Here is a 15,950-nt window from a genome sequence, read left to right as displayed (position 1 = left end):
AAACAGACATGGCATAATTTGTCATAACTCCAAACCACGTACAGTTATTATTTATGAGTGCAGAACTAACATCCCATTGGATAATGCCTCAGAACAGATTAAAAAGAGATAATACCTATTGGTGGGAAGAGGGGTAATAACTGTTTTCAACGAAATCGTTGAATGCAGTTATAGCGCATATTTATGGGTTCCATTTACGTGAGGTGAGGTGAGTTTAGGTTGATAATATTTATAAATCTTTAAGAAATGTTCTATTTATATTTTACATTTTTTTTACGATTTTGTATTTTTTTTTTTTTTTTAATAATATCGATTAAAGTATTTTGAAAATGTTATTAATTTTCTTTATTTTTTTCGTGTCATTGCAAACGTCGTGAATTTATAATATTATGTAATGTAAATTTCAAGCATCGTTTAAATAAATAAATTTGAATTATTCAGTTTCCAATATTGAAACTGTATATCTATGCTTTAGTTAGGGGTTAGTTAGTTATAGTAATGTTTAATTTTATCATAAGTAAACGAATTTATAATCTAAATTCTAAATAATTTTAAGTGTTATAAACTTTCAAATATTGTATTATTCTTATATTGGTTAAAAACACAAGTGCATAAGGTATTTAATTTGTTTTACCTGATACCTACTAATATATTTTGTATGGCATCGTCGCATAGCAGATCAATAATAAACCCATGTTAGAAGCAATCAGAAATGCGTTACATTTTGCCCCGGCCTCCTCTGAGTTTTCATGGTAAATGCAAGTGATTTTAGTTTCAGTATGAGTCGACTACCTTTTCAGTCGAATTTGTCTAGATGCGAGTAGGTACAGTTTCTGTACGTACAGTCGTTGCTTTCAGCGGTCAGCCAGACAGCTTTGAGTTTACGTTTAGTCAATCCCGCGATTGCTGTTCGTTCGGTTGTGGCGCGGTATTGCCGTCAAAGTAACAACTTTTATTCACGTGTTTGCTGTTTCACATCCCTAGCCGGCTTTCTGTGTTTACATAAATACAAATAATAATTCCTTAGGGAAATCTTGGAAGTAAATTAATTATACATTTTTGTAGTGTTGGAACATTAATGTGTTCATAATAAATTTAAACGTCAAATTCGATTCGAATTTCGAATAAGCAGTTTGTAGTGTTTTTCTTTCTTTTTAACTACGGCGGTTAGAAGAAAGATGCATACTGTTATTTTTAACCTGTAAAAGTTAATTTAAGAATTGTTTCGTGTTACAATAAATTTGTAAAATGTTTTCGAAAGACTCACCGCGTAATTCGACTGCGGACCCGAAGAAATCCATAGAAATGGACCAACTGAAAAATAACACCAAACAAGGGAAAAGTTCTCCCGAACAGTTGTCCCCGGAAGTTTCAGTCAGTAAAAATCCTGACAATCCTGAGAGCGATGTCATTATCGGAAGATTTCGAAAGATCAGTTCTGCCAAATCGATGGCTACCAATGGCAATGCCAAGTATTCTGAGTTTCCAAACGTTGACAAGCCAGAAGGAGATGATGCCGAGCAAGGATTGATATTTAAGCCCATCGAGAGAGATAACTCTAAGCCTGAACTTGGAGACAAGTTTGAAGATGTTTCTGAAAACGTCAAAATTGTGCCCGCAGCTAACAGAGCTAAGATTACGAAGAGTAGTTTCAGGAATACGGAGAAACCTTCGAGATTCAAGGATAATCCCTCCACGACTAGATTTCAGGTATGATTCTTATTACATTCTAATTCGTGCAGATGTATATGTAAATCTACAATGGGAATATTGTTAAAAGACAAATCATAATAATATATTTTATGTAGGTACCTATGTAATATTTCTACAAAATTTATTTTGTATGATTAAACAATTTCGACTATTAATAAATTGTTAGTACCTACACTATTATAGAATTTAAATTTAAATTCAAAGTTATTTAAAATTTACAAAATACATTATTGTGTTCTGAAGCACGAAGACAGCGAAAAACAAATTCCCTATATTATAATAAAAATGGCGTATAGGCATGTACACATTTTGAATCAGTTTAGATTTGAAAAAAAAGTAAGTACTTTCATATTTTCACTTTTATGGTGAGAATAATATAGGCGCCTGCTCATAGTGGAGTTTATGTTAACAGACTTTTTACTAGGAATGATTGTTAGCCATTCGCCCAACCCGTTCGGTCCGTGCACTGGATCAAACACACATTGAAATTTATTTTTGCAAGTGGCAAGCCACGGATGCAGAGTCGGGCGCTCTGAACCGTACCACTTTGGATTGGATTTCAAAAGGAAGCTCTTTGAAATAACCTACTTCAATTATTTATTACATGTAGTATAAATAGATAAACTAAAACGTAAAATTTAACGAGGTTGTCGCGCGACATGTTGCCAGTGTGGACCCGGCATTATATTTTAGTACGACTAATGATGAAAATAATGATGCATACATGTGTCTATATGAATAATAAATAACTTAAATAGGATGTTTCAAAAATTATTTCAAATATGAGATAATTACTTGATATCACAAAAGAAATAAAATAGGTACTTACCTACTTAAATAAAAAAGGCGCACACTGTCAAATATGAAATAAGTACCTACCAATAAAATGTTAATTATCACACCTGGGAAAAGCCGGGTTAGGTACTTTATATCGTAATTAATACGTCGTTTCTAATAAGCTGTAATTTATTTATTCTCAGTGTATCGGTATAGGTAGTTGGAGATATACAAAATAAGTTGACTTTATTTCAACTACATAATAAGCCTGAATATTATACAAAATCTATTTGTATAATGATATAATCTTTCAGTTGGCCAAAGTAAAGCTTGACTAATCTTCATATTACGATAAACAGCTTCCACTAAGCAAGGTTGTAGCGTGCGAAGTATGTAACTATGTATGTACTTATTATACATGTGCTGCTGTAGTTTTGGTTTATTATATGTAAATATTTATAATAATCTGTTTACGTTAAAAAGTCATTTCTTTCGCATTGGCTGTCTATCTATCTATATCATTAAGTTTCAATTATTATTAATTATTGATAGTACCAGTACCTACTTACTTAGTTATTGATAAATTGTATTGTTTCGTAAAGCAATTTTACACAGTGTGGCAATTAGGTCGATGATTTGTCTAATGTAATTTTAAATACAAACTTGTGTTCGGATCGGTGAGACGAAATAATTGTTGGTGCTGTATTTTGGAGGGTTGTTTTCAAAATATTAAGACGATCCACTTAGTCACGGAATTATTCATAATTCACAAGCGACCAAAACAGAATGTCCGTCAAATACACGAGTAAAATAATCTTATTTATTTTTTGTACGGGTACCTACCTACATATTATTTTCATGCGGAGACAAAAAAATATTCATCGGATTTTGTTTTCGAGTGCAAGCATAGAGTTTTTAAATCTGGTTTTTTTTTTTTTAAATTTTACTAAGATTTTTTTTTTGTTTTATTCATTGCGATTAGAAAAGCCCTGATTTACTTTCAGTTATTGTATATATAACAAAAAAATTAACATCATCGAAAAGTAGATACTTTGTAGGCCTCGTTCACCAAGTACTAAGTAACACTAAGTATATCGAAAGCGCTGAACACAATATCAAAATTTGGATTTATGGGCTAAGTATATCTGTAGATATTTATCACTCATCAGATCAATGAAATGCGAAAGTCGCCATACACCAAGGCGTTGAAGCCAGCTTTGATGTATTACTTAATAACGGACAGATCTCAAATATTACCAATATTAAATGCGCGTTTTGTTTACGTGACAAACTTAAATGCTTATTATAGGTACCTACATACGCAACTAGGTATTAAAAACAACGTTCAAACAAAAAAGTATTCTTACACGTGCTTAAGTTCATCTCATATTTCTCCACCATATCCGACCTTAAGAAGATCGTATTATGGGCTTCCACAGAGTGAAGGTTTATATTAACTGATTTTTGTTTTTACGAGAAATTGATTTAGCCACTTGCTCAACCTATTAGGTCGATACTCTGGCTCCAAACACACATTGAAAAACAATGACTGTGTATTTGTCACGCTCAGGTTCTTTCTCCTCACTTGGGTATCATACCTTCTTACAGCTTCACTCGGGAAGTCAATCATTTCTCATATTTTTGTATTTCCTTATAATATGTATTTAAGTAGGTATGTACTTTAGAAAAACCCAAATTTATTTAATTCCCAGTATCGCTTATATACGTATTTACTATTTAGTTTGAAATCTAAAGCAGATAATATGTAGTGTAGATAGTAGATGCAATATTTACTTTGTAAAATTCCATTTTATGAGTTTTCATTTTGATGGAGCCCGGGTGCTGAGGGAAGTTTCGTATGCATAATATGAGAATTGCGGTCTATTTTGTGATTCGTTTACCTGAAACGATAGTATACATGAAAAGTCACGGTGTCAACTCCGGACCCCACTCATCATGTCCGTAATCAAGTACCTACTTGTTTTATAGTAGGTACATTCACTGTAATTGAACTGCTCATTGAATTCATTTGATTTTGTAACAATAAATTTTCTATTATTATAAGTACATTTATTTTAATTCAAGCAGTTAGTTACATTGAACAAAATTGCACTGCGATCATTGCGTAAGTAAAATCACATAATTTTATTTTTTTAAGTTTTTGTACACTATGACGTTTTCATGGTTTAATTGATTTATTACCTACAGTTATTGTGAAAAATGAAAATTTGTTTTTAATACGTAGCCAAATAAAGATCTCCTCTAATTTTAACAGCCGGACAGCATGTAAACATACACAAGAAATCGGTCTGATAAAGCCTGGGATCATTTATTATGAGGTATTTTCATAATATTAGTTTACCCTAATAGTCGAATATCTACTTTTACTATAAATTGACTGTTCCATTATTATTGAAGAACAACATCCATGACAATTACTTAGCATTTTTATAGGTACGAGTATAAACATTACATTTTTGAAAGACGTGAAAGTTTAAATCGTCACTGTTCTGGCAGAAGACACTAATTCGAAAAAATTACATATTGAGTTAGTTACACCAAAATGTTCCTTATTTCAAACTTTACCGTCTGGAAACCTTCTTAATAAATAAACAGTCTTTATTTTAAAGTCATCCTTTTTACGATTACTTAATAAACTCACATGATAGACAATTTCAAACATTTTAACAACTTAGAGTCAAATTACTCAAAACTAGTATTCTCCAGTTAGTGTGTTCTGCCAGAACAGAGACGAAATAATTTGTATGTTTGAGTAGGTATCATATTATTATAACATTGGCTGTAGCAAAAAAATAAACCTTACTTTTGAATGTATGTATGTCAGTTGTGAAGGGTGGAGGTAGGCTGTGGAAATCCGACATAAATAATACACGCTAAACTGTGTCAGTCATACTTATATGTTTTCATTTAACTAATAATACAAATTACAGAATGATAGTGTTAGCTAGTTTTTGAAATTCAGTTAAAGTATTAAACCCTGCCTAAGCCAAACCATAATAGTGGAGATCAGCTCTGGAGATCCGATAAAAATAGTGCACACCCTGTCAGTTATATATAGGAATTTATTTTCATTAAACTGAGAATATTGGAATAGAACTGAGCATGCTTAAACCAAACCATAATAAATAAAAAATATTATTATATCTACGAAATATAATGTATAATTGAATGGGAATTTTTTAGATAATAATTTATAGATAGAATAATGTCTCAATTGACTTTAAAAAAAACTAACCAACACCACCTGAAATTTGTATTATTAGTTTAATGAAAATAAATAAGTATGGCATTCTAATGGATTTATGTTTGGTATTATTCCATATACTCATATGGAATAGTACAAAACTTAAATCCAGTAGAATTGAAATTCAAATTCCATCAAGCACCCTCGGTCGATAGTATTAAGTAATATTATAAACAAGTCTGCACTATTTATGTCGGATCTCCACAGTCTACCTCCACCCTTCGACACCGATGTATGCGATAGCAATGGGCGGCATATTATCTTTAATCGTTTTATAAGTATGTATATCTGAAGATGCCGAAGTGATAATATTAGGTACCTATATGTACGGGTGCCGGGTGGTGCTTTTGATCATACCATGGCAATTCGCAATCAGTTAAATGTTAACGATAATAATGTGACTTTTACCAGATTTTTGTCGTTATCGCTGCTATCTCACGTGTCAGACAATTATTTATTGATGTAGCCACATATATTCATATTATTACATGTCACGCATTATAGAGGTGAAAAGGTGTATATAACAATTTTATCAGCGCTCGAAATAGTTTATAAACCGGACCGTATGCACTAAGTATCTAATATGCACTACTACTAAAATTTTTGGAAGGTAACGTTTTTCTGCGCTGCTGGGGAAAAAAACATTTTTTACGAAATATGCAATCAAAAGTGGTACTTATTATTATTTTTTCTTCCCTTATCTGCCACATATAAACAGTCCATAGTTTATCTGCGACCACAAGACGTGACTACTTTGTAGTTATATATATATATATTTTTTTTTTTTTAGAATTATTAATAACCATATCCTTGCTTTTTCGTGCAAGGTGGTTGTTAGTAATTTTGAACAACACCCAGGCTTTGAGAAAAACACATACATATTCTGTGTCCTGACCGGGAATCGAACCCAGGAACTCTCGAGTGGAAAGCGAGCGCCTTACGCACTGCACCATGAGAGCCGCCTCTAGTTATAGGTATATTATTGAAGATCGTTTAATTAGTTCAATGACTAAAACGAGTATCATACAATGTTCGGAGATATTTAAGGTGTCGGAAGGCAAATCTTAGAATACTAAACCGAAATTATCAGAATTTATGTTTTATTATATCGCCTAAAACCTAAAATCTTATTATTGTTTGTAAAAAATAGGTGTGTGTGTGTGTGTTTACAGTACTACTTTATTAAAAATTGTAAATTAATGTAAAGAATTTTATAATAATTCCCGAACCAGAGCGCTTTTTTAATGGTTCACGAGAGTGAGCGGTAGTCTCGAGTACTTTTCTCGGAGCTGTGCTCCGTTGCGTTCCCGTCCATTCCGAACGCTGTAATTTTATACGATTTGATAATACCTAATTACAAGTGGCGTGCGGTAGATAGATGCTGTAGGGTTAGCCACTCACCCATCGCATTGGGTCCGTTATACGATGAAACTGAGTTGTGTTGGTATAGATATACTATCATAAATCGTGTTAGAATTTAGAACTAAGCTTATCTCAGTATAAAAAGTATGAAATGATATGTCAAATGTTGGCATGTGGCGCCCACACTCAGCGGACAACTTATAGTGATGGATCTATTATAACACCATCATTTCCATAGAAATAGGTAGTAAGCTAATCAAAATTAGTGTTTTAATTTCTGTATTTTACGGAGATAAAAAATAACATCGCATGTTATTGCAATCCAACTAATTATAAGTACATAAAGATACTGTTATCACTCTAAAATGAATAAAGAAGTTAGACCTCCAAATAATTTAAAAATGGCCGTCTCATACAAAAGTGTGGACACCCGAGTGACCCTTTTTTTTTTAAACAAATTATTTTATTTGAAGGCATAAAGCCCATTGACGCAGCGAGTGCGGCGCTCGCGCAAAATTTCTACAAGTGGCGCGTAAATCAACGAAAATACAACGTAATCAAATACGCCAGCGCCCACTGGATTTCACGACGCATTATACGCGCCCGCCGCATGAATCATCGTTTTTTCGCGAATCACCGCTTCTCGGCGATACGAATGAAAGAAAATACAATGGAGTCCATTCATTGAACACGGCTACCAAAATTACGCCGCTCGAGGCCTCGTCGATCGACGGGCGAAAAGCAATTATTTAATAACAGAGAATCATTGTTTAATTTAATTGCGTGTCAAGTTTATCGCTGGTTGAATAATGTCGTCGTAAATATTTATTACAAGCCCCGAAATAATATAATATTTTTATTGCTTTGTTATGAGAGACGCTTTAAAAATAATTGTTTTGTGCTGCTTGGGCCGCTTATTACATAGGTGAAGGGTAGTGCGCGGGAAGAGACGTGTGATTATGGTTATGAATAAACACTGCATTCGCCGACTTCGCCCGCTCGACGCGTTCTATGAGCGCTATCGCGAAGACAGCATGTTGGAAAATCCCTCTACTAATAATTCCTCTACTAATCTTCTAATTTGTCTTTATGAAACATGTCTATAAATGTTCAACCGTGCTGTAGATGCTCTGCATCCCCAGAAATAATCGATATAAAATATAAATAGTAAGTATATATTTAATTCTTTAACAGCATTCTTATACCTAGCCAATCGTCACCGCACGCCATCGCTAATTTAATTACACACCTACATATAAATTTAAAATACTAGAACTCGAATAGGTACATTATAAGTGAATGTCACAATATCGGTACGTGTACCATAGTTTTCAGATACCTATCTGGTTTACACTATTTTTTTATCGACCTTTATTAATAGATATGTATAATATTAACTCTTTTCCATTATGTACCTACATGCAAAAAGGTCTTAAATTTACTGATAACTATCAATAACCTTGACGTTATTTGGTAATGAAGATTAGATAACGAAACAATGTATTTTGTCATGTTAATATTGGGAATTCACCTATATTGCTGATCTATTAAATTTACTAGGTGGAAAACCTATCCGAGGTTTTTGAAAAAATATCTAAAATCTTAGGACCTTCGTCTCTCATTATGAATTTTTGGCTGGCATCTATCGAACGTGTATCATGTAAAATAACAGATAAGGATTGTCTAGAATTTGATACCTAATCCCATCGCCATATTTTCTACCACCGCCAAAGAAAGTGTTTTGCGTATGTAACCATCTGCGCTTACTTGAACTACCGTAGCAAAATATGTAGAAGACAGTCGACGTGGTATGACGGCGTATATAAGGGGAATACGTACATACAAACACAGCCATAGTCGGCGTTAACGTCTGCGCCTACGTGAACCACCGAACGGTGAATTCGATCCCCGGTCGCCTGTCAACCCTTCCAAAAAATACTTAATTACGTGACATATTGTGACTTCTTGAAATGTTCAAACACGCGCGTCAATATCATTTTACTCCCTACTTCAATTATAGTTTGTCAATTTATGGCTACGGCCGTATGGGGAATGACAAAAGAAATGGCGTATTTCAAAAAACACTACTTTATTCTTAGGTCAATAATTATTATAAAGCAATCATTATTCGTAAGATGTTTATCACACTTAAATGGTCAAAGACATAGCTTATAATAAGTATCTTTAGAATCATCTTCAAATGTGTTAATCTTGCCCATTTTTTGAATAATAAAATACCTAATTCTTGTCAAATTTGGGATCACAGAGATTATCAATATCATTTTTTATCGTAAATATTTTACTAAAATTATCTCGTCATAAATTATTCTAATGGTTTTATAAATGCGATTAAAAATTAATAAATGTAAAAAATCTTTACATCACTGCACATTCATGTACTGAAATATGACTATATTCTAAAACATTAGAGCGAGAGGTTTAAAAGAATACTATTTTATGTAACAAAAATACTTTGTGCAGTCATCAAATGTTTGAAATAAATATAAATGATAAGTAATAAGGCTTCAAAATAATATAAATAGATTATCTACAACGTTTAAGGAATGTCCAGGATCATGGTTTGAAAATACAATAAAAACTCAATTTTGACCTACGCTGAGCATGTGGGCCGTTAAAACAAGTGAAATGTAATTTCTTATCTGATTTATTATGTAAACTTTTTTTTCCTTGTCCGAATAAACACGAAATAAGTATTGGTATCTTCAAACCTTCAATTTTCTTCCTATTTTAAGCTTTATTTCTGTCGCGCGTGGGGACACCATACCCAATCACGCCGAAATGTAATTTAAACTATTCATTTATCTATAAAATATCTAAAATTGTGCCATTAAACCATGCATAGTTTTAGATCGTTCATAGATAGAATAATATTTTTATCGATTGTGTTTGGTATACCATGGGCTGAATGAATTTTAAAAAACTAAACACCATCTGTAATGACTGTAATATGTATTCTTATGTATTTTTATATGTATTTTTGTGGGATCGCCCATAGCAAACCTAAACTATTATGGGTTGGTTAGGCAGGGTTTGTGTAATTTAAAAAACTAACCAGCACCATCTGCAAATTGTATTCTTAGTTCAATGAAAACAAATTAGGGAAAGTGTGCATTATTTATGTTGCCCCTCGCCACTGATGTATATAATACACAATACTTATGAATGTCCCATTCATTAATGAGAATTATGCAATTGTAAATCCCAGTATTTAAAAAAAGTAGGTATGGAGCGGTTGAGAATCACCGGTATTGATAATGGCGTGACAACCAAAATATCTATTGACAAAAACATTTTTTTAAGTAAATATAGATACTTATTACAATGTAACGCAATTATTGTATAAAAATAGCATTCCGATAAATCATTGCAAAGTGGCGACGTGGTGTCTATGGGAAATAAACATATACCCTTTTTCAACATTTTTTACGAATTAATAATATAGTCAAGATTCACAATATAATAATTAAGATAATGATATGAAAATCACGCTCTAAAAAACTGTAGTCATATCTAACTATTACAGCGCTCGAAATGGTCGATTTTACGAACCGGAGCGCTTGACTATTTTCCGAAAGTATTAACATATTTTTATGTAATAATTTTATGAATTATAGGTGTAAAAATACCGAAGTGTGTTAGATTTTTTTGTTATTCCTATATTTGCCAAACTCAGACGGCCAAATGGGATTATGGCATGCAAATTGTCGGCGTCGCGGACGGAAATTTAGGTTTACGTCACATCATAAACATAATTTTATAATCATCCATTTAGTTTCGTATAAAGTTTTAAAAATATATTTTAAGTAAATAATTATATTATTTTTGATACTTCACGAAAAGAATGCAATATTTCATTTATTCCACGAGAGAGAACGATAAAGTCGGAGATTTCATGAACAGGAGCTGCGCTCCGGTGCGTTTCGCTCCGGTGCGTTTCGCTCCATTTCGAGCGCTGAACTATTAACAGAAATATTAATAATAACATTTCCAAGTCATCAATCACATTGTAAAAACAACCCGTAATTATGTAGTTAGGTATGTAACGAAATATACGCATACATTTTAAAAACACCAAATTGGTCGCCTTTTAGTTAATGGAATAACGGGATATAGGTCAATACTTGTTTTTATCACCATTTATTAATATACTTTCTAATTTCTCCTGTGCGTATCAATTATGTAATGAATTAATTATTGACGGGGGGAACTGTAGAGGAATTTTTAATGTTATGCCATTTGACACGGTATCCAGTAACAGTGACGTCCCTAGATAAAATGCCGCCCCTAAGCAGCGCCAAAATGCCGCCCCATTTTTTTATACCGCATTTTTATCATCCTTTCATGACACCAATATCTAATAGGTACATGTGTTGTATGGATACATTGCGAAAAGAGATGCCTGATTTAAATGCCACCTCTGCTTCAATAGACAATATTGCGAGTCCACGGTTTCAGATACATTTTAAAATACACCTGACAACTTCCAAAACTCGCGAGTGACTCTCAAAAATATTTGGATACATTTTAAATCAGGTATGTAAGTATGTACCTACTTATAATTTAATTGTAATTCGCAAATCACCAAGGACGCGACGTCCAAGGACAATGGAAGTAAACTAGACATCGCGAACTCAACAAAAAAATATAGTCCTGTTAATTTTTTTATAGTAATTAATACACTTTGGTGCCAACCAGTGAGCAGATATTTTTAATGGAAAGATATTTATGTTATTACTAAGCTGTTTAGGTATCTATTTCTATATATACCTAATGATTCTCCTTGATTTGCCGCCCTTCGGGTAACTGCCGCCCCCAAGCGACGCTCAATCTGCCTACCCCCACGGGACGTCACTGTCCAGTAATAATAACACGGTTATCGCTTCATGTTGCACATTCTGCATAATTTACAAATAGATTAAATTATACTCGTATCTACCAGCAAAAGAGCTTTGCGATCATTTGTTTATATTTGCCACTATCATGGAAGGTTTCAATTTCTTGCAGATATCATTCATTAGTATTGCAAATTGTACTTAACCATGTTTTGAAATCAACGGGAAAACGAAGTATCTGGTTACATATTATAAGCACACTGTATGATGGCAATTTTGTTCGAAATAAATAAAAAAAGATTTCGTGAAATGATTATGCTTTTTCAATTTAAATTAAAATGAGGATTAAACGAGTAGATTACACGTGACATATTATATAATTCGTTAGACGCCGTTTTTACGCCCCTACATACATATTATATTATATGGGTGGAACAGGTTTCAAACATGTAATTAATTGCTATATATATTATATTGACATAATATACTATACGTAGGCATGTGTCAGTGGCGAAGGGTGACTTTTGTAAACAGGTAGGCTGTGGAGAAAGCATATGTATTTTCTTAAATATAAACGCAAGATACGCTCAAAATATATTGAAAATATCCGTTATTGTGAATCTGTTGCATAACATTTTATAATTTAACCCGTAAACTAGACATTTTAAAATACTTCTATATTTAAAACACAGACTTAGATACAATATCAGATTTCAACTTACATAATTGGCTGAATAAATTGTCTTAGTCTATGAATAAACTAACTGACAAATAAAAATCACGAGATAAATTATTTATTATTTTTAACAACAACCAATATTTATATGTGATTGAATCCCTAGAAATATTTTTTTAAATTATCTTATAAATTATTTTGAATAATTGTGCACTTACGTAAAATGTAATCGCTCCTTAAATAGCTTACCAATTTATATGGGACGCCGCAGACGTCTTGAAATTATGAGAAACAAACTTCATATAAAAAAAGTTTTCGATTCACGCGAACGTAATCCATACAATATGTGAAGCGAATAAATGGTGCTTATTAAAATAGTGGAATAGGTGGTAAAATTATTATGACAATTATACGATAGATGTCGTTGGGCATATTGAATATATTATAATGTGATTATATTATTTAATATTTTTCTTAATTAAGAAGTTTCTTGGAAAGTTGAATGGAAGAGTCTTCGCCACTGGCATGTGTATACATATTAGAAAAAGTGAGATCGGAAAATTGATAACAAATTGCTCGCGTAATTCTTTGTAAATGTATATATTTTTTTAATTTCCTTGCATTTATAAGCATGCATAATGAACGGCTGGAAGGCATTTGATGAAGATTTAAACGTCTGAATGCAATGCATCTTTATCGTTCATTGTTTCAAACTTATTTCTAACTGATATTATGTTATAGGTATCCACTTTTCTTATCAAACTAAACGTTCGAGAATGCCAATAATATTAATAATGTTTGTTGTATATAGAATCAAAATAGTTTTTCAATTTTGTTTCTAACTCATCCTTAAAGAAAGACACATCGACTGCTTTCAATCGATGTATCACATCGGACTGTTTATAAGTTATTGTCTAAAACAGGGTTTCCCAAACTTTTTCTGCAATGGAACACTTAGTTTATTTTGTAGTTTATTCATTAGCGCAGCTAACCGTTCCGCCAATTTTGGCAACTGTCGTTAAACTGACAAGACTTTTCAGCCGGTCAGTTAAAAACAATATACCCCATCTTTTCATGCGCACGGTGTGAGAAAAGATGGTAATCCACCTTTCATGGCCCCCACATCCCGAAGCGGGCCCCCAGGCTAGGATCTTAGGCGGGCCTCCTACTTATCGCTAAGGTTAAAGGCAATGTGAAGATCTACAGTTGCATATTCCAAATGGTGTTCGAGGTAAAATTAAGGGTATTTTTAGCGATTTTTCGTATTTTAAATACACCCACTTTTATGTTGATATGCACAATTATGGACATGTCAAATATCGACAATAATCAAAAATTGTAAGCATAGAAAAACCATATATTATTAAACAGACATTTTTTTACTATTAGTGCATGTTCGTGATATGTGTTTATCTCACTTGGCTGGTCGATCTCTCACGCCGGGCCCCCCGTAAGCCCAGCCCCCCCCCTTGTGGGAGCCATGACCTATCTAGATACTTGACGTCATAAACATCAGTGCAGATTTATCATCACTCACCTTTCAATATGAAGTAGATTCTTTAATTATTTTAGTTTTACTTATTTTACTTTTAATGTGTTGCAGTGTATAAAACCTTTCCAAATGGTCGCGGAACACCTGTTCAGGTTCGGCGGAACATAGTTTGGGAAACCCTGGTCTAAAACATAATCTATTAATATATATATTACATTCTAATTAAGCCAGTTTAAATATAAAATGTGTTTATATGAAGTTGATCACGCCGATCAACACTAGAAATCAATAAATCTATCTGAAATTCTCGAGAACCTATTATTGAATGAATTAAAACTGAAATAACAAGTGTGCAGTCATTCATATAATATTAGAATATCTTCAAAATGAAATAATTTTCTATCTGCAAGTATTCAATTCATTTGTTTTTTAGATGGCGGCGGCTGAGGGTGGCCATACGAGTGATGAGCATTCCGGCGATGACAGCGACGATCCTTTGACAGCACACAATGACTCCTACGTCCACGACACCAGATACTCCAAAAGCTTCAGGTGAGAATAGAAATAGTAATTTTGCCATAATGGGATATGAAACCGAAAGAAAAACTATCAACACACAATATTGGTATCGAAAGAAAGTATTTACACTGGTAGCGTATGGGAAGAAAAGTATAATTTTATTATATACGGGTTACTTTGTAAGACGTATCGGTTTGAAAGAATAATTGGTTCTCGAGACACTATTTATGTACGTATAACCAAATTTCTTCCAAACTAAATTAAAACCAAAACACACCAATGGCAAAAGTATTGTAACCTATCGTGTCCATAATAAAAGTACCTAAGTACCGAAGTATCGGCCATAAAATATCGAAACATTTTTGACACCCATAAATATCGGTGCAACTAGCATTCATCAATCATGAGTCATGAGTCATGACCTATGACCATTTATTATTATTATTGTACGTAGGTACCTTTGTAGTTTCTATTTGAATCCCAAATTATCTGTCAAGATAATTTAAAAAAAATAGTCAATTACATAATCTACCATTCATGCCTGAGCATATAGGCCCTATCCTAATAGAGATAGACCATTTTACTTAAAATGGTTATCGGCCGATAGGGCCCATGCTCTAGACCAGTGATTCTCAAACTTTTCTCAACAAACGCCCCCTCCTAAAAATTGAAGACGAACGCTCTAATTTTTTCTGTTGTAGTGATTTATATTTTTTTGATGCCTACTTTATTGAGCATTAATTATTTTATGTTTTTCATAAAACGTTTAACATAATACATTTCGATCGGTCCATTAACAATTAATAGGTAATCGAAAAATGTAGTGATAGCAGTAAGCATAGGTACTTTTTTCAGATGTTAACTAAACACCAAACAGAATTCCATTGCAGGCGATTTGCTTACTTCACCTACATAATGTAGTAAATTTTGAAAAGGAAAAGAGGGGGTAGGACCCCTGCTTGTAATTTAATACCAAATGAATGTTGTATTTCCTCAAATTCTTAAAGTAATATGGATAAATGATTATTTGAAACGAAATTATGGGTGCACTGAATATCATTAAACCACACCTGCGCACAAGGGGGGAGAGTCCGTGGGTCCGGACTCCCCATGAATGAAAAAATACAATGTATAATTTAGATGTATAGAACATTACTTATTATTTATTATTCTTCTTCGTCGGCAGCTTATGGCCATTTTCTAGGTCCATCAGTGGCGACAAATCGCGCCAACTCATCAAATCAAAATTTTTTTTTTTTTTTTAAACAGAACATTACAAATTATTAATTTAAG

The 15,950-nt window shown here is 32.8% G+C and overlaps 1 protein-coding gene across 1 annotated transcript in view; it reads left to right on the top strand.

Moving 5' to 3' along the window:
• The first annotated feature begins 889 nt into the window (after positions 1 to 889).
• Positions 890 to 15,950, top strand: part of Ncc69 (sodium chloride cotransporter 69) — a 135,593-nt gene continuing 120,532 nt past the window's right edge. Inside the window, exons 1-2 of the mRNA XM_085945873.1 lie at positions 890 to 1,710; positions 14,572 to 14,690. Of these exons, the coding sequence (XP_085801999.1) occupies positions 1,249 to 1,710; positions 14,572 to 14,690 (581 nt within the window). The 5' untranslated portion in view covers positions 890 to 1,248. The remainder of the gene's footprint in view (positions 1,711 to 14,571; positions 14,691 to 15,950) is intronic.

Source organism: Rhyacophila brunnea, unplaced genomic scaffold (assembly GCF_057557595.1).
Source record: "Rhyacophila brunnea isolate RB1 unplaced genomic scaffold, BYU_Rbru_1.0 scaffold_19, whole genome shotgun sequence".
NCBI lineage: Eukaryota > Metazoa > Arthropoda > Insecta > Trichoptera > Rhyacophilidae > Rhyacophila > Rhyacophila brunnea.
This window is presented reverse-complemented; position numbering and strand designations above follow the sequence as displayed.